Raw genomic sequence first — 23,633 nt, forward strand, 5'->3', positions numbered from 1 at the left:
AAGAGTCTATAGCCATGTTGCATGGTGGTAATTGGCTTGGCAACTCATACAAACTATTTAACATAGATTGCCTAAAAAGTACCAACACTTAATTCAATACTGATATCAATGTACACATATGACATGTGTAGTGTAAGCTTTATATTCAGCGTGATCTTGCCCATTGCTTCTCTGCAAACAAGTTTAACATTGTACATGATTTTATTCTGATTAAGTGTGATTTACATTTCCGTTTCACTTGATTTCTGATTCCTTTCACAGGCTCCATCACAAGTTGTGTGTGTGGTTTTTTTTATCAAGTTGGAACAGCTTTTTCATGACCACCATTGAAATGAAGCTGCAGTGATAGTTGGCTTGTTATTTCATAGTGCTTGCACTCCAAAATACCACACAATGAGACCAAGGAGAACTATAAAGACTTTGTGTGTGTCTGTAGGCTTTGTGATACTACTATGGATGGTGCTACCTGCTCTAAAATGGGAAACTGATGATTCTATTGAGGCAAACATACTTAAAGTGGCAAAGAGACCATTAGCTGATGTTAAGTCAAACATTGTGAATGGCCAACCAGAGAAGGACAAATCTGTGGTTGGCCATGAAAAGCTCATCCATCAGCAGAAACGGCAAGTGGCCGACAGCCCAGAGATGGCCATAGAGGAGGCTGGCCCTCCGGATGTCATTGTAACGAGAAAGCCCAACATCAGTCTGGGCCTGTCGGCGCAGAGCGAACGCATCAAGGAGGCCATGCTGACTATCAACCACGAGCAGAAGATTTGGAACCAGGAGCGCTACCCCGTGAGACCTGAAGACAGCATCGTGATAGTGGTCATGGTGCATGACCGGCTGGAGTATCTGGAATACCTCATTGAGTCGCTGAGGAAGGCTGATGGTATCAGTAGTGCACTTCTCATCTTCAGCCATGACTACTACTCAGAGGACATCAATAGGGTTGTGAGACGGGTCGATTTCTGCCAGGTATTACGGCTAGTACAGTGCATTCCCGTTATAACGAAATGCTCGGGACCGGCAGTTTTCTTTTGTTATAACAAAATCTCGTTATAACCAAACAAATACAATATATAATAAAAACAAGGAAACCACGCAAATATCATATTCTGTTTGTTGAATACTCATCTTACACTGTGCAGATATGTGAAACGGAATGGTACACTGTACCTTTTAAATTTCGTTTGGATATTACATTAAAGAGAGCATAAAATTGACGGAAACTGTGCGTGACACACGGAGCGAACACACCGTGATGTAAAGCGTCCGCCCATGCTTGTTCCGCTACGAATTTTCGAAAGCGATCCGCATTTCGTTATAACGGAGCACATTTCTTTTGATTTTCTTTGTCCATGGGGCTCGGAAAAGACTTCGTTGTAACAAAAATTTCGCTATAACCGTGTTCGTTATAAGCCAATTTTGTACCATAGACATTAATGGCGATAATTTTGGGACCAGAAGCTTTACTTCGTTATAATAAAATTTCGTTATAAACGTGTTCGTTGTAACGGGAGTGCACTGTAATTGTTTCTTTGTGTAATATTCTATGCATGTGATGTAATGTACTGTTAAGTAGAGTGTCATCTTATAAGTATATGTATATGAGCTTGGCTTGCACTTTCAAATAGATTTTGAACATGAGCATATTATAAGTTAACCAGGGTAATGAACATTTCCCAGCAGGAAAAAAGGAAGAAGATCAAAATAAGATTGAAGCAGACAGGAAAGATTTCAAATCACTGTGCAGGGGTCGCACTTAACTTTTTTTTAAACTAGCCAGGCGGACTACTTAGAATCAATTTTGACACTGAAGCAATATTTTGGCTAGCCAGACGGACTAGTAACTTCAAAATTTTATGATTTTTAGCTAGTCCGACGTGATTTTGGGTGGCCAATGGCCAGCGGACCATCGCCAATTTCGAACCCTGCTGTGAGATGTTAGATATCTAACATTCCCATAAAATCTAGCATGAGTTTGATTGCATTTTTATCTGGTGTCATAAGATTAGGAGATATAAGGTATAGTCACTATGTCACAGTAGAATTTCCTTTTATCTAGGGTTTGATTATAAAGTGAGCCCTTTCCTTTTTCTTGTTTTTTATTTTGTTCGTAAATTCAAATTGCTCCAAGTGGTCTATACAGTGTATTTATCATTGAAGTCATTTAGTATTTAGCATCGAAATTGAAAGAATCAAAGAGTGTTGTCTGCTACAAGTGCCATGTTCCATTGAGAGCTACTAAGAGCCATCCTGAATGTACAATCTAGTATCCTGTCAGGCAGACAACTGGAATATGGATGGCTGAAATAACTCCTTCTCTCTCTCTCTGCTTTTGGCAGAGAGAGATCTAATCTTCAATAATATTTAATTATTTATATTCAATAATGTTTACAGACCACTTTTTCTCAATTTGATGTAATTACCAGGTAATAATTTAATAAGTGAGCTGAAACTTTTTTTTCTCTTTCTCTCTCAGTGCAATACCCATATATGTCATTTGAGGTGTAAACTTGAAGAGAGAGAAAGACATTGAAAAGAGAGTGAGCTAGACAGACAGACAGACAGACAGACAGACAGACCAGGATGTTGAGGGATTACCTTAATACCCATATTTGTTGGCCATAGCAGCAAGAAAACAGAGAAATTAACAGGGCATGAAACAGGCCACTACTTTGTTTGTTTGTTTGGGTTTTTTTTGTTACCAGTTTTGAATAGGTAATGTTTAAAATTTCTGCTAAATATTTTTGTCTTGCTTTTTTTTTCTAACCACAGATGATGCAAATATTCTACCCCTACTCATTGCAAGTGTATCAGAACGAGTTTCCTGGAATGGACCCAAAAGATTGCCCAAGGGACATCACAAGAGAAAAGTAAGAAGTGCAGGGTTGTTAGTCCTGAATTACGTACAAGGACACTTTTGCAGAAAATATTACAAATGGATGTAGTGGTGAGTCAAATACCATTCACTGATCGTACAGACATAATCATGTGATAATAGAATTAGAATCATTTGCTATGTTCTGCAACGAGCATAATATTTCTCTGAACTTTCTGCTTTGTGGTATAAAACGAAAAGCCACTGAGGGAAGTAGCATTGACTGTGAGTATGAGGCACAAAGACGTAGTCTACATATATGTACAATGTATGCACGGCTGCATTGTAGGTACAATTGTAGTTAGCCAAATTTTGACTTCTTGGTAATGCTAAGGAAATGGGGACGACAAAACCGTACAGTTGAAGGAATATGAAACTCACAAGATAATTAAAAATCAACACACCTGATATTAACAGATTTTTGCTTGTGGATAAAATGCCTAATGTTGCTGCCCCGGGGTATGATTATGCTATTCTGGGGAATTTGTAAGTCTGTAAGTAACTTCCTCTGTGGATGTATAACACCACTAAAATAGCATTTCAAAGCCTTCACATGGATCAGTCTGTGTATTCCCTCCACTGCCAGTCATCATATTTATGATGTTGACTAGTTCAATGCTCAGCTTTTTACTTGAAGGAAACACAAGGGTCAAGGATTCTTTGAACATTTATTTTTCTAGTCAGAACAAGCAGTAAAATTTAAGTACACTATATAAAAACATGCATCTTTCACATCAATTTGTGTGTGTGTGTGTGTGTGTGTGTGTGTGTGTGTGGGTGTGTGTTTGTTCCTATGAAACAATCTATAGAAATATTATATTTGTTTTATATTTATATATGAATATAATATATTCTTTTACACATAAGCATGTACATTGTACTCATGGACAGCATTTGTTAGAGGGCTCATAATTATTAAGAACTTATTTGTAACTAAACTACGGTATGTGTTTCTCAATATGTTTCATGAGAATCAAATCTGAATACAAAGTTGAGCCGTGTTTTTCCCATACAATTTGTAATGTTGGGTCAATCATGGTCTAGATGCAATGTTCAAGTACATATTGTACACCGTACATATGTTTCACTTGTAACTGTGCATGCATTTGTAATATCATGAATGGCTTGATGCAAAAAGAATCTCCCAGTTCAGGAGTCTTCTTTGTGTATGAACTTACACCTTTATTTATAAAATGATAAATGAATACCCTCTTGCATGTAAGCATAGTAGTTGTTGTTGTGTATGAGACTGACAGCAGATGATGTTTGTGACATACATTTTAGTAGTCTTGTTTGCCATTTACAGTTTGCAGTCTGCATCATGACTTGCTTCTATGTAAACACTACACATGTACGGCTGTACAGTAGGTAACCCTATTACCTTGAAAAAATGTGTTTCATATATAAATTACATACACAAATGAGTTCTCTGTTGAGTCAGTAAGTATGGCTTTTGCTGTCCAGCATAAAACCCCTCATATATCTTACATAGGTTGAATTTCCAACAAGCCTAAAAATGTGGGTTGTTGGCATTTTCTTGAAAATCAACCCTGAGTCTGTCTAGATTTGAAGTTTGGAAGAATCAAACTACTGTAGTCTAAACTATTGGTTCAGCGTTTGTGGACCCAGGTATGTAGTTTGGTTTTTCTGTCTCACCATACAAAATGTACGTTCTCTTCATTTGACTCATGATGTGCATGAAAGACTCTAGAGTGCATGAAAAACCTATAGAAAGCATAAAAATTGTCAGCAGTATTAATGCTCTTCCATAATTGTGTAATAGACTGTTATTGAGTGCACTAACCTTCAGGCTAATCTGATAATCCCTTCATAATGGAGGTTGCCATCTACACCGTAGTTTCACATCCCCTTTTTTTACCCATAAAATGATGCAAAATAATGGATGAATCTGCATGCATGTACAGTGTACTTCCTCAAATGTAATTATAAAGATACACCTGTAGCCTCAAAACCCCTTTTCTGAAGTTTCATTCAGACAGGTTGGATTTTTCATCATTTATTCAAGTGATTTTGGGACATCCTATTTTGATGAGTACATGTACAGATGCCCATGTGTATGATTTTAAAAAGTCTGAAAATTAGCTTTTTCAGAATTTAACCTTTTAACAACAAAACTTTTTATATGTTTCGTGATGCAAGGTTACACATTGTAAAGTCACATGTACTGATTCATCAAAGTCTGAATTGTACACAAATACACACATGTGCAGTATACAGTACAGTCAAACCTGCTGTGATAGCAACCATATATCTTTATCCCAACAAAGAAATTGTGATGAAATGGGTTATATTACATACAGTGTAACTTTTCAAGCACAACCAGCGAGATTGTATACTGGATGATCGGAAAGGATGCACCACAGCCACCCAGTGGGGGATAGCTTTTTAACCACAATTGACAATGACATTCTGATGTGGATGTGTACGATGTATGTAGTACATGTATACATGTATGTTGACATACATGTACTGTAATTACAATGTACATATAGAGCAATGAAGTTATGTGTCACAGTGATAAGCTACCATGTCACATCTGTCTGAAACAGCAAACTACCACTAAAACCCACATTTTGTGCTTACAGTTTGCAGGTTTAACTGTATTTCAGTACTTGTGACACTTTTATAATCAAATATGAAAAACTTACAAAATGTACACAGGACACCATCTTGTCGTGCCAAGAATGAGAGAGAGTGAGATCCCAGGTATAAACAGTACGACGTCGTATTAATGTAAAACCTCATGCAACTTGCCTGTCAGCCAAATGGACACTTGTGTATACATGTATTATTTGGTGAGAGATCAATGCTTTTCATGACTCCTGATGAGCTTTATAACCAACTGCATTTATGGTGTCGAGAGGGCTTAAATACATTTGTAGCATTACCCAAACCAAGCTGAGGGCATGGCATGAAACAGGAACCAAACACTCAGATGATCATTCAAGATTACTGTTTGGTGTAAAACTTGAGTTTACAATGCTTATTAAAAAAAAGCAAGCATTGGAGAATAGTTTGTATTACACATTGTATATAGCTTTTACGTGTATTATGCAACTTTTCTGTTGCTACATGTTGTCACGAGTAGGTGATGCTCAGGAACAATATTCTGGTACTGTACAAAGTGTAGCTGGCATAGTGTTGGGTTAAAGTAGAACATGCATTGTTTCTATTCCCAGGGTAATCAGTCTCACGTACTATGCATGTATGCATGCGAGTGCGTGCATGTGTGTGTATGTATGTCTACATCATAGGCGTTTGCTTCACTGTGCCATATATACAGTTTGTAAATAGAGATGTGTTGGTTATTTTCTTGGCAGGAAACCAGACAAATTGGCTATAATTGCAGTAGTTGAGATGACTAAACCAATTAGGAGCCAACTTGCTATTAATGAGTCAACTTGTCAAGTTGAATACACTGTACACAGTCAAGCAATGCACAGAGTAGAAATGGGCTCCAGGTGTACCGTACAGTATATTGACTGAAAATTCAAATTGGATCTGTAGTGTGGGTCCAGATTACACATTACACTGCACACTGGATGATATGTAGGACAATGCATCATTGAGTTCAAATTGGGAGTGGTGGTAAATTTACTAAAATTATAAATGGTGACTTGTCAAGTTTGTATAAGACCACCTTTGGTTTTGTTTGAATCAATCCCAGGATGTTCTCTATACATCAGCACACTGCAATGCTTGGAAATGATTCTTTAAAGCTTTATTTAGTAATCTGGACAAAGCAATTCATCATAATTATCAGCCCAAGCATTCCAGGGTTTCTTTCAGTGTAATGAAATCACTGAAAGAGACACGGTTTTTGCATTTAGTGGGAAATATGTGGGCTGACATAATAAACAACCTTTAAAAAATAAAGAAAAAAGATGTAGATCCCCTTAGCTATTCTCCTTTATGCTGTCTTTCAGTTTTATTTCACATCTGGGTTTTATATGTGACCCGCTACAACAAAATGGTCCTAAAGTCGAGCACGGTCAAAGCCGTGAAAATCGAGTTTGAAGTCAGAGCATCAAAATTGGTCAAAACTTACGATTTTCTGAATTTGACATATTATTAGAGTCTAATATGTCTTCTATTGTCTGTCGAAATTTTGAAGCAAAATGATGAAAGGAAAGACCAAAAAATAGCGTTTTTCTGGGCCATGTTTTTTGGCGTTTCAACGAAGCAGAAACTGGTTCGAACATTTGGATTGAGCGCCACAGACAGGCTCCGCCCCTAACAACGACCAGAGTGATCTCATTGGTCAGTTTGCTGCTTGCCGCTAACCGAAGCGTGAAGCTCACGCACTGCCCAGTTCACTGGTGCGTGCTGGCGGGGTGCGCTATGCCCAGCCGCTTCTCCTAGCATCCTGGTCACTGATTGGTCGGTGAGGAGACCGCTGACGCTGTGTTTGAATAAGCATTTCGGGGGTTGCTAGGGCTTATCTTCTATTGTCCGGAGGTCAATACTGACTTGCGTGTTCCTTGATCGTGATTGCGTCGCAAGGAGAACTTTTAGGGCGCTTTTCTTGAAACAGTGATTTCCCAGATGTCTCGACTTGCTCTCCTTTAAATATCGATATATCCACAGCCGATTACCTTTATAAGATGTATTATATGTCATTTTAAAGCAGAAAGATTAGGAAATTGTGTCATGCAATTTTCAAATAATCGAGCTCACCCGACTTTAGGATCATTTTGTTGTAGCGGGTCACATATTAAGACTGATTGAATGTATTAAAGAGTTGACGATATACACACAATATATGGTATACATTGTATGTTTCAGTATTAGCACGATGTACAGTAGATTGTGTCTGTTATTATTGTACAACCACGTGTAATCATTATAACAAACCATATTTACACAATGAGCTTACACTGTACAGTCATTTTACATATGACTGTAAGCTTCATAAGCTAACATACAGTGTAAGTTTGATGTACAATGTACATTGTAATTTCTCAAGATCCGGTTACCGTCAAAACAAAGTGATTTTAATTGCCACGTGGCTTTTATCTACAAAAATAGGTAACCTGTTCACATAAATTTTCCTACAATTGTAAGGTCTGTCATACTACAGTGTAGATAGATATATTCCATGTTTGCTCACACCTGTATTCTCACGCTTTGTACACACGTTTGTGATATTCAGTCAGTTACACCTGACTGCATGAGACCTCAGTTGTACGCAAACTTTGTGTTTGTTCTGCATTGCATGGGCAAATTTCTGTAACATTGCAGTGATCAATCTTGCCGTTAAAAAAGAATCTATGCAATTTCTTATACATGTACCATGACACACAGATAGAATATGAAGTGGGTGTTTTAGAAATGAATAGGAGAATGAATGTTGAATTTGTGATACTTTTACTCACTTATTAGTGTTTGTTTTACCCTTGTGAGTTGAATGCACATTTTAATGTCATTAAGCAAGTCATTATTAAACAAATGTATTTTTTTTCTCTTGCAGTTAATACAATGTATGTTGGTGATGATTTAGACAGATTTTAATGAATGTTCTCCAATATCATGATTATGATCACATTATTTTTCAATAAAAGCAACACCTACACTGCTTGTAATGCTCCAAAAAAAGTTACAAACATTAAGCATGTGAGTGCATTAGTGATAACCATTAAAAATGTGTTCCCTAAATTGGTAATGTCTTAGAATGGATCTGTAAATGACCAGTATATCAAATCTTGTACTATCCAGCGAGGCAGATGTGATTTAGCATTTTCTTCATGGCATAGTTTCTGACTGATTTATATGATAGCAGATGTTCAAAATATGAAAATCTCACTTTCATTCTGGTATTCTTTGTGTATGTTTGCATCAAGTTCATGTAAAGTTGTATATACAGTATTCATTATTATTTTTGCATGTGAATTACAGTGATTTTCTGGCAGTAAGAATTTACTGTAAAACATTATGAACAAATGCCCTTTACTTGCTAATAGCTCTAGAATGGTTTGTGGTAATACATTGTACATTACATCGGTCAAAAAAAGGAAGAGAATGTTCATTTCAAGTACAATTTGTATTGTGGACAATTCTTGAATATAACTTTGGTTGTGTTGTTGTTGTTGTTCTATCTTTTTTTAGAGCAAGACAAACAAGATGTAATAACTGGGAACATCCGGACAGCTATGGTCACTACAGGGAGGTCCGCTACGTGATGACCAAGCACCACTGGTTCTGGAAGGTCAGTTTTTTTCTCCAGCCCATTATTTATTACCCCCATAATATGCACATTCTCAACAGTTTACATGTTTTCTTTTTGTTTGTCCAGAATGCTTCAAGGTACAAATGTACTTTATACAGCTTGTATAAAACAACAACAACAAAACCACAACCAAACAAAAAAAACAAAACAAAATGAAACAAAACAAAAAAGATCCTAGAGTTCTCGTTGTCTTTTTTACAAAATCAAAGTAAGGGTGAAGATACCTGTCTTGTGAGCATATAAAATATCTGAAGACACCATGTGCCTTGGTACATGATAACTGTGTAATGGATTTTTTTTTTCCATTTTTAGTTATTGGAATATTAAATGGAAATGTTCTAGTTTACAAGTATTACTGAAATCTTTGTACAAGTATTTAAATTACAAACAGTGTAGGGGGATCTACTTTTGTCTTGTCCTCTTTTACTTGAATTTTGATAGCATCTAAAAATGAAAATGCCATTCCAAAGCCCAACAGATTTAATTAGTGACCCAAACATACAAGTGCTTTTACCATGCGTCGGAGAAAGCTAAAGTAAGAGTGAAAGTCAATACAAAGATCTCCCGGTAATGGGATCACTTAAAAACAAAAGATTCCAACCTTAAAGGGACTGTACAGTACTGGTTTAGGTGGGGATTCATGTTTTGAACATTCCTAAGTGAGATATTGAAAAGCCTCATGAAATATGAAAGAGCATGTAATTTTAAGAAGGATTCAACGTTTATATGATGAAAATTGGTTTTCAAATGGCTGAGATATCCAAAAAAGTGCTAATAAAAGGCGACATGCCACAACTTTATTAGGATTTCTTTGTTTCACTTTGTTTTTGGATATCTTAGCCATTTCAAAACCGATTTTCATCGAATAAACTTTTGATACCCCTTAGAACCGCATGCTCTTTGACATCTCATAGATTGGTTTCTGAATATCTCGCAAAACGTTAAAAGCTAAATCCTCACCTAGACCAGAACTGTACACACCCTTTAAACTGTGGCACTGCAATGTCTGCATGTGTCCATCAAAGTATCATGTGAAGAAAGTCAATACCCCATGTAAAATGGTTTCGGTTCATCAGATCTCAGCTTGTCTCTATGCTAGAATGGAGTTCACTAAACTTGACTTGAGTGGTCCTCACATAGATCGCTCAAAGACAACACTCATGGGCTGCATCGCTTGTGAATAGGAAGACATGGTCTTAGTCACATGACCTTCTCATTTCCGTGAGTGCTGACAGGCTTCAAGAGTCTTGTTTAGCCCTATTGTCTCATACATCTGCTTGTAGGCCTTTTCACACTCGACTGCAACATATAACATTGCTACCTTTTGATCAGTTCAGCAATAGTGTCCATTGTGTACATGTAGATTTCACACTAGATATGAATTTGACATGAAATTATGGGTTATAAAGGCAAGACATGAATAACATTTATGCAGAGTACCACTTTGTATAATGTGCATGTGCAGTACTACCAGGGAGATCACCTCCCTGGTACTATTGTACAAAGCTCTGAGCAGAATTTTTAATGTAGACTGGTTCAGGTTCAGAAAGACTTACTGTAAAACGAGAAATGTTCGCGTGCATTTTAATTTCGCGAATTTCGCGAGCGCCAAGATTCACGAAATTAAAATGCACGCGAAATGTCTTATCTACGCTATATGCATTGAACGCAAGAGGCAATTCGCGAAAATTTCTTGCCACGAAAAAGGCCGTCGGCTCCAATTCGCGAAAATTTCATGCCGCGAATATATCATGTTTTACAGTAACACATTAGCCTACAGTTGTAACTACATGTACGGTACTGTATAAGCTGTTATTTTCGCGAGGGTTTAATTTTCGCGAATTTCGCGAATCACAGTTAGATCGCAAATTTAACAACACGCGAAAGTGTCTCCATGCACTGTGTTAATAGAGCATTAACGTAAGCGTCGGCGTCGATTCGCAAAAACAACATGGCGCGAAAATGTCTATGACCTCGTTATTCGCGAAAATATCTGTACGCGAAAATAATAGCGTATACAGTATATGTAATAGGAAATGGTAGTAAACATACATGTAGTAATCCTTTGTTAGAAAGCCATTCAAATAAATACAATGCATGTGCACTTACAGGAGAACATTGTTGTAATGAGCTACATTGGACCGTTGAAATTTCCTCATTATATTGTGCATCTTGTCATATCAGCAATAAAGGCATACTAGATTCTTCAAAGAATGAGACTTACAAAATTATTTCGTTACATCAGGTACAGGTGTTAGCCTTGTTACACTGTACACTGTATATCTGAACTCATCATTAATATGTCCCACTATCCTGGGAGTTCTCTGCGTGGCATATGATACCTTACCATGACCACCATTTTGATATACTGTTGACTTTGCACATTGGTAATTTACCAGAAATACTACCACAGGCACACACACACACACATGCACGTGTACACGTACATGTCACTTTTAAGCAGCCCTTGGTACATTTTGTGCTTCTTTACTGTATCCCATTGTGTGTTAGGATGTGATGGTTTTACCGCCTGCTGCTCGCTATGTCGATAATGCCGTGTGTTTGATTATAATGTTTGGAATAGATTTAAGTGCTAAACATACTTTATTCGTGAAGGATTTTTTTTTTCATTATTCAATGGAATTGTGTGCAGAGGAGAAAGGTGTATTGATACAGCCATTAGACCCAGCCACATAAATGCAATATTGTGCATACATGTAATAATATCACACTCTTTGTGTGTGTAGTGGTAATATTGCAAAGGTATCGAATTTAACTGCCTTCTCGAGATAAAGAGGTTTAGTTTGTATGAGTATGCATCTCTACACCCGGCAGCATCCATTACTGTTTTTAAATCAACATGTTTGTTTTTTTTTAGCAAACATGAGTACCAGTAGAAAATGCAAGAATATGTGTTTACAACAGCTACATGAAAGATACCATGCATTGATCATGGTCATTTTGCCATGATTTGTCAATATCATTGTCTTTATCTTCAAATTCACCTTTATCTCAGAAAAGTATGCATTTCATTTCTTGCTGCCTTCCAAGCTATCACAAGCTTTGTAAACATAATTTCTTTGCATGTCATGAACCAGATGCATGTGTGTCTTTGATGCTTTTACAGATCAATCTGTATTATTGTTTGCTCATATGCACAGTTTCTACACATCGTTATTGTTTTGGAAGGTTATGCATGTCCCTGCCATACTGCCTGGGTGTGCAGGCGTCGGCTTACATAAAACGCATGAAAGGGGAAACAATTCAAGTGTGTTTCTCTCATCATGAAGGGATGAACAGGAAGTAGAAGGCACAGCAGCTACAGAAAAAGTTCACAGTCAAGTTCTTCTCTGCCACAGAAACCAGTGTCAATGCAATTGTCACTGTCACCACTATGGAAACACAGACTGTACAATGTGCCATCTGTGTTGACGTCTTCAAGACGTTTAAGAAATCTTTAACTGAATCAAGAACAAGGTCACCTTAAATCAGATATTGATGGCTCTTCAATTGAATTGACCTCGGTTCGCTGCTTCTCTTTGAACATTCAGAAACCACAATCAGCACAGGGCTGCTATCTAATAGAATTCCCCATCAGCGAATATGTTCCCTGAAGCGCATGCTCATCGGTAACAGACAAATCTAGTCGAGCAAGATTCTTTGGCTGTGTGTATACCGCATACAATATAAAACTATACCGAGTTTACTACAGGGATTATGAGCGGAGCGCTCAAGATATACAACTACATGTACATAGTACAAGTATGTACAATGCTTGGGATCAAACCGATCAAACTTCACGCCAGGTTCAGGCAATCAAAAACTGACAGTACTTAAAGGGAAGCAGTCCTGAGATTTTCACTGTACTGATAATTAAGAAGAGTAAAAAATATAACCTTTCACCAATTTCTACGCGTGGACATCAAAAATTGTCTCCGTACGCGATTTAAAAAAAATAATTCCTGCAAGCGATCATGTAAGAGCCTGCCAAAAGGTGCAACGTCATTGATGCCCTACTCTCAAGTTGACAGCCGTGCCTCAGAAAACCAATTTAAGTGTTCAAAATGATCATATCTGATTTTTTCATAAAATGTGACAATATGTGGTTTTATTATTTCAAACAAATTATTTCAAGCTTATTTGTATATACAATTAATATAAAAATAAATAGTAAACATGTATTTATAAATAACTAGGGATGACGAGCAGAACACCGCTGGAAAGAGTTGTGCATCGATGACATATGACTCTCCGCCAAGACTTGCTCATTTGCAGAGTTACACTTTTTTAACCGAAATGTACGAGCTTATTTGGTGATTTGAAAGTTTGTTTTTGATGAAAGTAGTTCATTGGAGGTACCAACAACAACATATTTTTTTTAATTTCGTGAGGACTGCGTCCCTTTAAATTATAATGAAAGATTGTGTCCAGCAATTGTTGCACAAATATGAACTTTGTGTCCTTCTTCAGATGCAAACAAGTATGGCCGGGCATAAAATATTCAGGACTGTCAGTCATGAGGGTCCCATTTATCACTGAATGTCTTTGGTACTGAATTTGTACGTAATTATATTGGTGTATGTCTTATGGTAAATTTTTCAGTAATTGAAAAACTCACACCTGTACTTTAAAAAAAATATTCACTGTTCCCTCATACACAGATGGTGGCTTCTTGTGCTGAAGGGTGCAAGTTGCTGTTACCAGTCTAAAATCATTTGACTTTTACACATTTTTTTCTTTGACTGGCTAATGCTATAATGCACAAGCTCTTAAAATATATATTTGATTGAATTCTAGGAAAAATACATGACCAGGCCCAATGTAATTTTCAGTCTGACCATATACATGGTATGGTCCTGTCAATTTCACATAGATGGAAAGCCTGAATATATCATTTCCTGTATGATTGCATCAATTTCAGGTATGTGTTGTAGCCATAGAAAGCCATTGTCTTTTCAGAATGAGTGGTAGTCATGGCAACATTCGTAAATTTAGAATCCAAGACTCGTGACTGTTTCCAATGCAGTAATAATGACTCTGTCTACAGCTAAAATTGACTCTCGTGCTCAAAATACATTATGTGCAAACTGGAATGCAAGTTTACAACTGCTTTGCAAGTACAGTGTAATCGTGGACCAGTTTGGATCAAACACAATTCAACATGTAGCCTAATTTTTCCCTGTTGAGACATTACTAACAACAACAACAACAACAAAAATACTTAACAATGTGGATTCAGTTCATTGCCACTGCACAGCCAACTGCAACATACATTGTACAGGGTGTACAATATACAATCAGTCTGTGACCTAGTTTGTAAAGTATGTCTTGGCACAAAGATAAAATGTAGATCCTTTATACTGGTAACAGCAATTTTTACTCCCTGAAGGGCATTATGATGGCACAGTTCATAGAATCCAAGAATTATTAAAATGTTGTCAATCATAGAAAGCATTTAACCCTTTCAGCACTGATTTCCAAGGTGCCAAGCGTTAACGCATGATTGTTGAGACTCTACACATTAGGTTTGATTGGGTTAACGTGCCAGCCCACTTGTGAAAGTAGTTTTCCACCTGAATTTTCTGCCAGTACAGTGTTGAAGGGGGGAGGGGTGGCAAAAAGCCATCACAATTCCCACCAGCTCTTTGGACTATGTTCTTCCACGAAGGTTTTGATCCATTAGGTAATGATGGCGTGATGATCCTCAAGGTCTAGTGTAGGGTATTTGCTGGGAATTTACTGGTCGTACATGTATGTTTGTGTGTTTTGTATCATATGTGCTGTATATTTTGTGAGACTGCTATCTTTCAGTGTAATATGCTGACGCAAAAAGCTATCCGACAGTTGGTAAGGCAGCAACTGCACAAATATGGGGAGTTTTAGGCCTATATACCTGAGCTTGTATCATAAGGCATCGCTTTTTATTAGTCAGATTTTCCTTTTTGTATGTCTTCATGCTATTATGGAATATGGTGTAAGTTGCTCTAGATCAGTTTACTGACATATGATATTCAAATTTCATGCACACCTGTGATACCAGGGTTGATTATGACCACAACAACAAGCTTGCCAAGTCTGTCCTACATGGCAACTACCAGTAGCTTCAAATAGGATGACAAGTACTCAAGTGTCTTCAGTTAGAACAAGGACATGTGATACAATAAATTGTAATTTCTTCCTGAAAGAAAAAGAAATGTCCATGGTTGTATTTCAAGCAGAAACTGTGATATGTGCCAGATGATTTTTTTTTTCTTTAATCATTGTCTTTGTATACATATGATTTGCTGATCATAATGTCCTGTAAAAATGCTGTGCTTGACAATAAAATTGCAGCTATGGAACTTTTTAGTATATTTGCCCATAAACCTACATGTATCGGTAATACATTCCTTATTTTTTGGTGTATAACTTCCATGTTGACAGTTGCCCCACCCCATGTACTGCTGGTTAGGATATTTTTTTTGTAAAACATTCATTTATTTTGTTTAGTGCAATATTTTGCAAATTAGGATATCACAGGTGGTTGAGATTGGGGGCAAGAACCACAGAAGTAATGAAATGGGTACATAGTAAATATCCCTTTTCACTTCAGTAAATACTGCAATTTAGTGATTTCCCTCCTTGGAGATACATACTCTACAACTAATAACTATTCATGAGTGGCAGTATTTTATGTTGGGGGTGGCAGTTCTCAGTCCACTTGTAAAGTTTTGCACAAATAGAAAGCCACAAAATGATGTGTGTATACTTTTAATAGCATGAGCATGATGCACCATGTTTTGTTGTACAAGACGTTGAATAGGTCCATGATATAGAACAGTCCCATTGAGTTATATCATGTACCAGGGGAGAGGTTAGATTCCAAGGGCATTCTCGCCTGGTAAAACATGATGACGAGAAAGTGTTGTACTACAGTACTCTCCGCATAATCGGGTAAGCTCGGGCAGAGCATTTCTTACCCGATTAACAGAAGAACACGCGTCTCATTCACAATGGACACACACAATGTGTATTTACATGTACATGTATGCATTGTACACTGCACCAAACACCTACAGCTATGTACACTGTATGCTTAACATGTGTACTTGTATTGCACATTATACATACAATGTACCTTACACTTGCTAAGTCACAAGCAGTAATTTACACTCTTTCTATGGATAAATATGTCTTCAGAAAACTTTGTCATTTGACTATAGACTCCTCGCTAACACGTTGGAGTTTCCCGAAATGAACACGTCTCTTTGCGTGCACTACTCACGTAGAACGTTGGGTTACTTTTCGAGAATTGACTGGGGAAAAGCAAGATTGTGGAGCTGGTGCATGGCCTGATTTTCGTTGCAAACTTCTCGTATTGTGAATGTTGTTGCGGAGCTAGGGAGGAGCGCAAGATGTGTGTTCAACTCCTGTCTGTCTATAGATGCAATTGTGAGCTACATGTGTAATGTTCGCTTACGTGTGGCAAGTCGGTACGCGTACATGTGTTTTCATGTGTAATCACTCCCCAAATGATCAGTTTTCTTTGTAAATTAAGCAGAGAATGCAATTAGCCGTGGAAAATTTACCTTTCATGATTTTTTTAAAGTGTTATATGCGATAAAATGTGGGTAGAAATTAGATTAGAAGAAAATTATTTACCCGTTTATGCGGAGAGGCAACCCGTTTATGCGGAGAGGCAACCCGATTATCAGGTAATTTTAATGTGCATTGGAACTGACTCTGACATTATTACCCATTAAACGGAGTACCCGTTTAAGCGATACCAGATTACGCGGAGAGTACTGTACCAACATGCTAATGGTGCAATTCTCACTTGCACTTTCAGTTTTTTTTTTCCTATTTCAAACACTTGGAGACATACCTGACAATAGGAAATGCGGCATGAATACTAGAATGGTGACATCAATGACAAGAAAAATTATTATTTCAACTGAAAAAAAACAACAACATCTTTTTTGTTCTTCTCACAGCTGCAACACATCTTTTCTGGTCTGGAGGCCACAAGGAATCATGAAGGCCTGGTAGTCTTCATGGAAGAGGACCACTACGTAGCACCTGACTTCTACCCCATGCTCCAGAAGATGTACACCTTAAAGAAAGAGTGAGTTAACATCAACCATTACCACTCTTATTACCTCCACCAAGGAAGAAGGTTGTGATCAACGGCGTTGGTGTGTCTGTTTGCAACATAACTCAAAAAGTTGTAAACGGATTTGAATGAAACTTACAGGAAAAGTCAGTAATTACACATGGAACAATGATTAAATTCTGGTAGAGGTCCAGTAACTTTTATGGATTTTGGAGGACTTCTGATCTTTTGGCATATAATGTCAATGAACGTGGGAGTTCAAGCTGCTCACACTGGAGGTTTACCATACGCGCTAATTTGCTACTCGGGCAAGACTCCACAAGACAGTTGGAGACTGATGATGTATTCTAAAACAAAAGGCCTCTATATTGGGAAACTACATGCGTGTATAGGTGGAATTGAGTTGCTGGCTTGGCAGAGTTCTGTGCTCTCCAAGTGCTTTTCTAGTTGTGTTTTTTTTACTGATATATTTTACATGACTGCTTTTCAGGACAGGAAGCAAAAAATGCTTGTAAACAAGCAACCATAGGACTGATGGTTTTTTAATCACCTTGGAAGGATGAAACAATGAGGTTAACAACCACTGCAGCCAGGGGATTTGAACCAGGGACTTCTTGATTGATAGTCCGTCTATCTGTGATATTGTTCTCTGAGCCACATGGTGACAAGGCCTCCCAATGGACTCACAACAGAGTTGATAAACACAGTGGCTCAAGAAACACGATCTGAACGGCGTTTGCAAGCGCGTTTTGATGGTGGCTATTGAGAGACCGGTGTTTCAAACATGGGAAAGTTGATAAACGCAGCCTAAGAGTCGGCGCTTGCCACAGCTTCCTGCGAGAGAGCCAAAAGTTTTCATGTGGCACTCATTACATCTTTTCTTTCCCACTAAGCAGTGTGCAGTAGTCACAAACTACCCAGGTCATCAGTGTTGTCCTAAATACCTTGGCAACATTTCAACAACATGACTGATTAGAACAACATTACAATGCTACCGATAATTTGTACGTATCGCCTATTAAATGAAATAAATGTGCCCCTAGTATAAGTATGTAGCATTCATAAAAACTAGTCTTTATATTTCCATACACCCTTCAACTTTTCCTGTCTGAAACAAAACATGTCCTCCATACCTGGAAAAAACAAAACAAAAGGGCAGTTGAAACCTTTAGACAGCCTTGTTTGGAGAGGCAAAAAGAAAAGTATGAGAGATTAATGAAAATACATGGTTTTGAAAAGTTTGCCCTCCCATTTCCCTGTGCATTGAGCTCTATGATTTGCAGAGTATGAAAACAGCTTGGATCAGGAAAGAAAACAAACAATCATATTTTAGGAAAAGAGAGAAAGAGAGAGAGAGAGAGAGAGACTGACTGAGAAGGAGAGAGAGGGGGAGAGAAAGGGAGAGAGAGAGAGAGAGATGGACTGACAGAAACAGGAAATGAAGACAAACAGGGTGCTGTTTGTTGATGTAGACATTGTCGAAACTGTCATTTGCTTTGTTGCCTTGCCGTTTCGTGTTTATGCAGTATATTTTCTCGAAAAATGCCCCCCCCCAAAGAAAAAAGTAAGAAACAAAAACAATACATTTGAAACAAATAACAAACTAACAAACAAACACAGAACTTGGATTGTTGTACATGGCCAAAACATTGGTTAAAGGGAAGGTATAGTTTTGGTTGAGACCTTATTTCAGGTTTCTAACATTTTTTGGTGAGATAATGAGGAACTTCTTATGAAATATGAAAGAGCATGTAATGCTATGAGGAATTCAACGCTTATTTGATGAAAATTGGTTTTGAAATGGCTGAGATATCCAAAAAAGAGCGATTCTAATAAAGTGTGGGACCCACACTTTATTACGATTGCTTTCTTTTACTTTGTTTTTGGATGTTTCAGTCATTCCAAACCCGATTTTCATCAAATAAACTTTGAATTCCACTTAAAATGGTGTGCTCTGTTCTGTATCATAAGTATTTTCTTGGTATCCCGCAAAAAGTTAAAAGCCCAATTCTCATCTCCACCAATACTGTACCATTCCTTTAAACTATCATTTGCATTACTGCATTAAAAGACCTTGTGCACCTCTGTCAAGAGATATATGTACATTCTTGATAGAACCTTTGCACATCAACACACACGAGAGTCCAGTTGTATGCTCACTGAATTAGGCAGATCGAGTGGAAAGCCATTTTTATCTCGGTCAAGAGGAGATGAGGCATCAAAGTCACTGAAGTCATAGAGTGGATATGACCTTGAACAAAACTCTTGACTCCCACCCAGCCCCCTTTCACAATTTCAGGGCACCTTCCCAGTTTGGTTTGGTAGTGTCAAGGGGGAAGGGCAGTGTGATCTGATCAATGCAAATTGCTGAATTCAGTAGCAATACATTTAAACCTAAACCTGCTTCGCTGAGGTGTATGATGACTTTATTAACAGGCCTGATGATAAATGACATGTTGGCCTACCAGGTATGTGGTTGAACTTTATGAAAGGGTGATCCTCATATGCCAACATTTTGTGGCGTCTCTTGCAAAACATGCACTGTACATGGCTGTAACCTCTGGATGGCTTCTAGTGACTTCTGTGGAAGTAAATATTTGACAAGCCAATAATACACACTACAGTATGATTGATAGCATTAGGGCAGCAGTGTTATTCAAGATGCTCTCATCTTTGCATGTAGCCCGCATAGTACAGGAATGTGATTATGGCCGTGAAGCTCAGTGAAATAGAGAAAGAGAAACTTTCTAATTTAACTTCACAATACGCATACACGTGTGTATATACAAATTCTTATTTTTCGTTTTGTTGCATACATACAATGACATTGAATGTACATAATGTGCATGCATGTCGATCATTTTTGCAGTGTGTGTGAGTACTTTGAACAAGTTACAAAATCTGCGCCACATTTGTGATTTCACTATTGTTCTTTACTTTCAGCCAGGTTCTATGCCTCTGATGATGCAATCGTGCCCTGAATGTGCCTGATATTGTGAGAACTAGAGGCACTGCAGACAGCTGCTGTTGAGATTGCACACTGTTTGGACAATGCATGATTGTTAAAATCATGTCATTGTAGAAGAGAGAGATACTCACATAGTCTGCATCTGATGTCAAACTTTTTATATTGTTTCATTTCTAGGTGGCACTGCACAAATATCGACTACCGTATAGGAACAAAAGTTCAAGGTGTAGAATCATCTGAGATAATTCTTAAAAACCTAGAGTGTAACCTAGATATTTTAAAAGGCCCTTGTGCTGTTTTAGTGGTGCCGCCAGTTGTTGGTGAAGAGCTGGAGAGCGGAAGCTGAGTGTGTTGAATAGCTTGAAGCCCTTTTGACACCCGCAATGTGATTATCATTCTTGACCAAGAGAAATCCTAAACCCCTTGCAACACTGACTACTAAATAATTCAGTCATTGAATGATTCCATACATCAAATAGTCACATCGACCAAGGAAAACGCTCAATTTGCTCATTGGCCGTTAGTGCATGAGTCTCTTTGGATTTGCTCCTGCTGATCATTTGAGAGTTTTGCTACCAAATGCTGGCAGCAAAATTTGGTTATTCAAAGGTGTATTTAAAAGTCAAGAAATTTGATGAGCAGATCTCCGAAGGTCCTTTCCCTGATGGCTTTGAACTAGTCTTGAGTAACAACCCTCTGCTTGCTACTCTTTCAATGGCTACGGCAGAAGAGTACGGTATGTGGCAAAGCCTATTAAAGTACACTTGTACATGACCCAGGGTCAAGCTAGGGGTCAAGGTGTGCCTGTATGTTAGTTTATGTCACTCGTCATCTCAACTTTCTTGTGTATTTTATATCAATCGGTATCAATCATTTCACATTTGTATTACTAATACCAGGGATGTATTGGGAAGAATAAAGTACTTCATCCTAAAGGCAAAAGCGTGAACTTAGACTCAGATCATACCATTCCAGGCTCTTTTGTGTGGCAATTAAATCTCCCATATAATGTAGGCCCTATGTACACCTTGTATTTTGAGGCCCATACATTGTAGTTCCCGTCCATTCTAAATGGCATCCCTTTAATTACGATACTCCCCGTACTTTCCCTTCTGTGCAAATTTGTCCTTTGAACTTACAATATGTAGCTAATCTCATTTCTGCAGTTGAACAGTTAGTGACCCCCACTTGCAGATCCTATCTGCAATTATGCTTCGTTAATCTTGATAACACATGTGGGGTTGGCCAGTTCATCATCCCATATGGAATCATAATCCAGCCCATTGCCCTCCAGCTTCCTGTGATGATGGTACTGTAACTTGTCACAAAGTACTGTCTTTGATGGGATTTAACACGCCTTGTCATGATGTCATCTTGGTATTTCACACTTTGGGCAACTATAAATACCTGACACACTTTGCTGGAAAAGTTATAGCAAATAGCCTTTTTTCAGGCAAGAATTCAATATTTGCTGGAGAAGAGTGACTATCAGGAATAAAAAATCAACAGGAGAGAGAGAGAGAGAGAGATAGAGAGAGAGATAGAGGAGAGAGAGAGGAGAGAGAGAGAAGAGCTGTTAAAAGAATAGTAGCAGAAGAAAGGCATGAGAAGTAATTTATTTGCCATTGAACTTGTTATGTTATTCTTCAGAAAGATATTAAAAATTTGATGTTATTTCCTTATTGATATCAAAATCTATTGTGCAGGTGCTTCCAATTGATTTAAAAACATTTTCATGCAGTGTGTGTATATTTCATATGTATATTTAATTTGGTTTTAAAGATTTCCTACTACTTTCTCTTAAAATATTGTATTTTGACTGCAGCTATAAAACAATAATGTAATAAAAAAACGGCAAAGCCCGGCATTGAACAAAGTCATTCATTTAGAGTCTTCAAAATCTGCTGTAGTCAAAGGTTTTCCATATCTTTTTGTTTGATCAAATATGTGTAGAACCAAGAGAAATGTGTTTAACCTTTACTCTTCAGCTACATGTACAACAATTGTACACTGTAATATGTATGCATATTCCTGATACATTGTACAATGAGGTGTTTTCATGGGGGGGGGGGGGGAGTATTGATCACAAATATCAACTTCAAAGTGAATTGAATTAAAATATGAAAGAGGATAAGGATAAGATTTTGCTTCCTCTGATGCCGGGATTTCCTGTTTGACAGTTTCCTGCTCTAAAGAATGAAACTGGTATCTTTCCCTGATTGGCTGAAACATTCAGATTTTTGTCCTTGAACAGTGACACGCATTTTTAGCCATGAACTTTTCACATCAAGTTCAGCTTGAAATGATGGTATCATCGGGTGCCATGCTGCAGTGTGCTCTCCAGCACTGAGATTTGGCAGTTTTGCTCATCAAAAATTAATTTCTGGTTTTGCCATTTTGGATTCCATCACATTGGTTTTCCCCTTCCCTCTCGCAAATACTGTATTTAAGCAAGAAGTTTTTGCAAGTTGGTGCTAACAGCCATTTTCGAGGCTTAAAATGTTTTGCGAATTGACACTGGCATTCAATGCATAAAATGAAGACAAGAACTTTAGTGTGCATTTTAATTTCACAAATTTTGGCTCTCAAAAAATTTGTGAAATTAAAATGCCCACAAAAAATTTCTGGTTTTACAGTACTGAAATCACAGGTTAATATTTACATTCTCTATATTGCCTATGTTGTGTCAAGAATGAATATTCACTGCTAAACAGATTTGCATATATGTATGTGTACGTTTGCTGGGCAGGACTAGTGCAACACCTCGACTCTGGGAGTGTTTGCCTTGTGTGAGATTACTTTGGACCTTTCAAAATTTGATACATAGCCCAGATGTCAGTTTGTTCACTGTAGCGAAAATTGTGTTCACTACATTTTGTATGTGCATCAGAATGTTTACACCTGAACATATTTATTCAGTGTAATGGTACAAACCATTGCAGTATTTATTACTACCAGTGATTACATTGTTCTGCAAAGTTTACCCGTGGTGTTCTGTGTATTGTTATTCACAGTATTTGATAATTAACTAAGTGTGTACACCTGAGTATTAAATGTCTGAAGAGTATCAGCCACTGCGCAAACTTAATTTCTTGCATACAAATGATTCTGCGATGCAGAACTTGTGGACAGTCTCACTCCTCTTTGATAAAGCATTTCATACCGAATTCTGAAATGCTCATAGACTTAATGCGCAGGCCACCAGATACCCATACAGAACAGGTTAAAATCTACAGTCTATGGAAATGATGAAGTCATCACATTGAGGAAGAATTTCTGCTTTCTCTTAAAAAGGAAATAGTTTTGCTTGTACCTAACTTAGTACTGGTTATTTTTAAGGCATCTTATCTATTTTGGCACATTGCAGTTACAGCTAGGATTATTCTGTGCCACTATTAGATTTGTGTCCAATGCTGGTGATTTTGAAATTGTTAAGTCCTCTGAT

At 37.6% G+C, this 23,633-nt stretch overlaps 1 protein-coding gene across 1 annotated transcript in view; it reads left to right on the forward strand.

The window, feature by feature from the left end:
* Positions 1-295: 295 nt before the first annotated feature.
* The window catches only part of LOC139708737 (alpha-1,6-mannosyl-glycoprotein 2-beta-N-acetylglucosaminyltransferase-like), a 34,966-nt gene continuing 11,628 nt past the window's right edge, over positions 296-23,633 (forward strand). Inside the window, exons 1-4 of the mRNA XM_071620670.1 lie at positions 296-975; positions 2,779-2,876; positions 9,008-9,107; positions 17,102-17,232. Of these exons, the coding sequence (XP_071476771.1) occupies positions 394-975; positions 2,779-2,876; positions 9,008-9,107; positions 17,102-17,232 (911 nt within the window). The 5' untranslated portion in view covers positions 296-393. The remainder of the gene's footprint in view (positions 976-2,778; positions 2,877-9,007; positions 9,108-17,101; positions 17,233-23,633) is intronic.

Source organism: Diadema antillarum, unplaced genomic scaffold (assembly GCF_040938485.1).
Source record: "Diadema antillarum isolate AM-2024a unplaced genomic scaffold, OU_Dant_1.0 seq00001370_RagTag, whole genome shotgun sequence".
Taxonomy (NCBI): Eukaryota; Metazoa; Echinodermata; class Echinoidea; order Diadematoida; family Diadematidae; genus Diadema; species Diadema antillarum.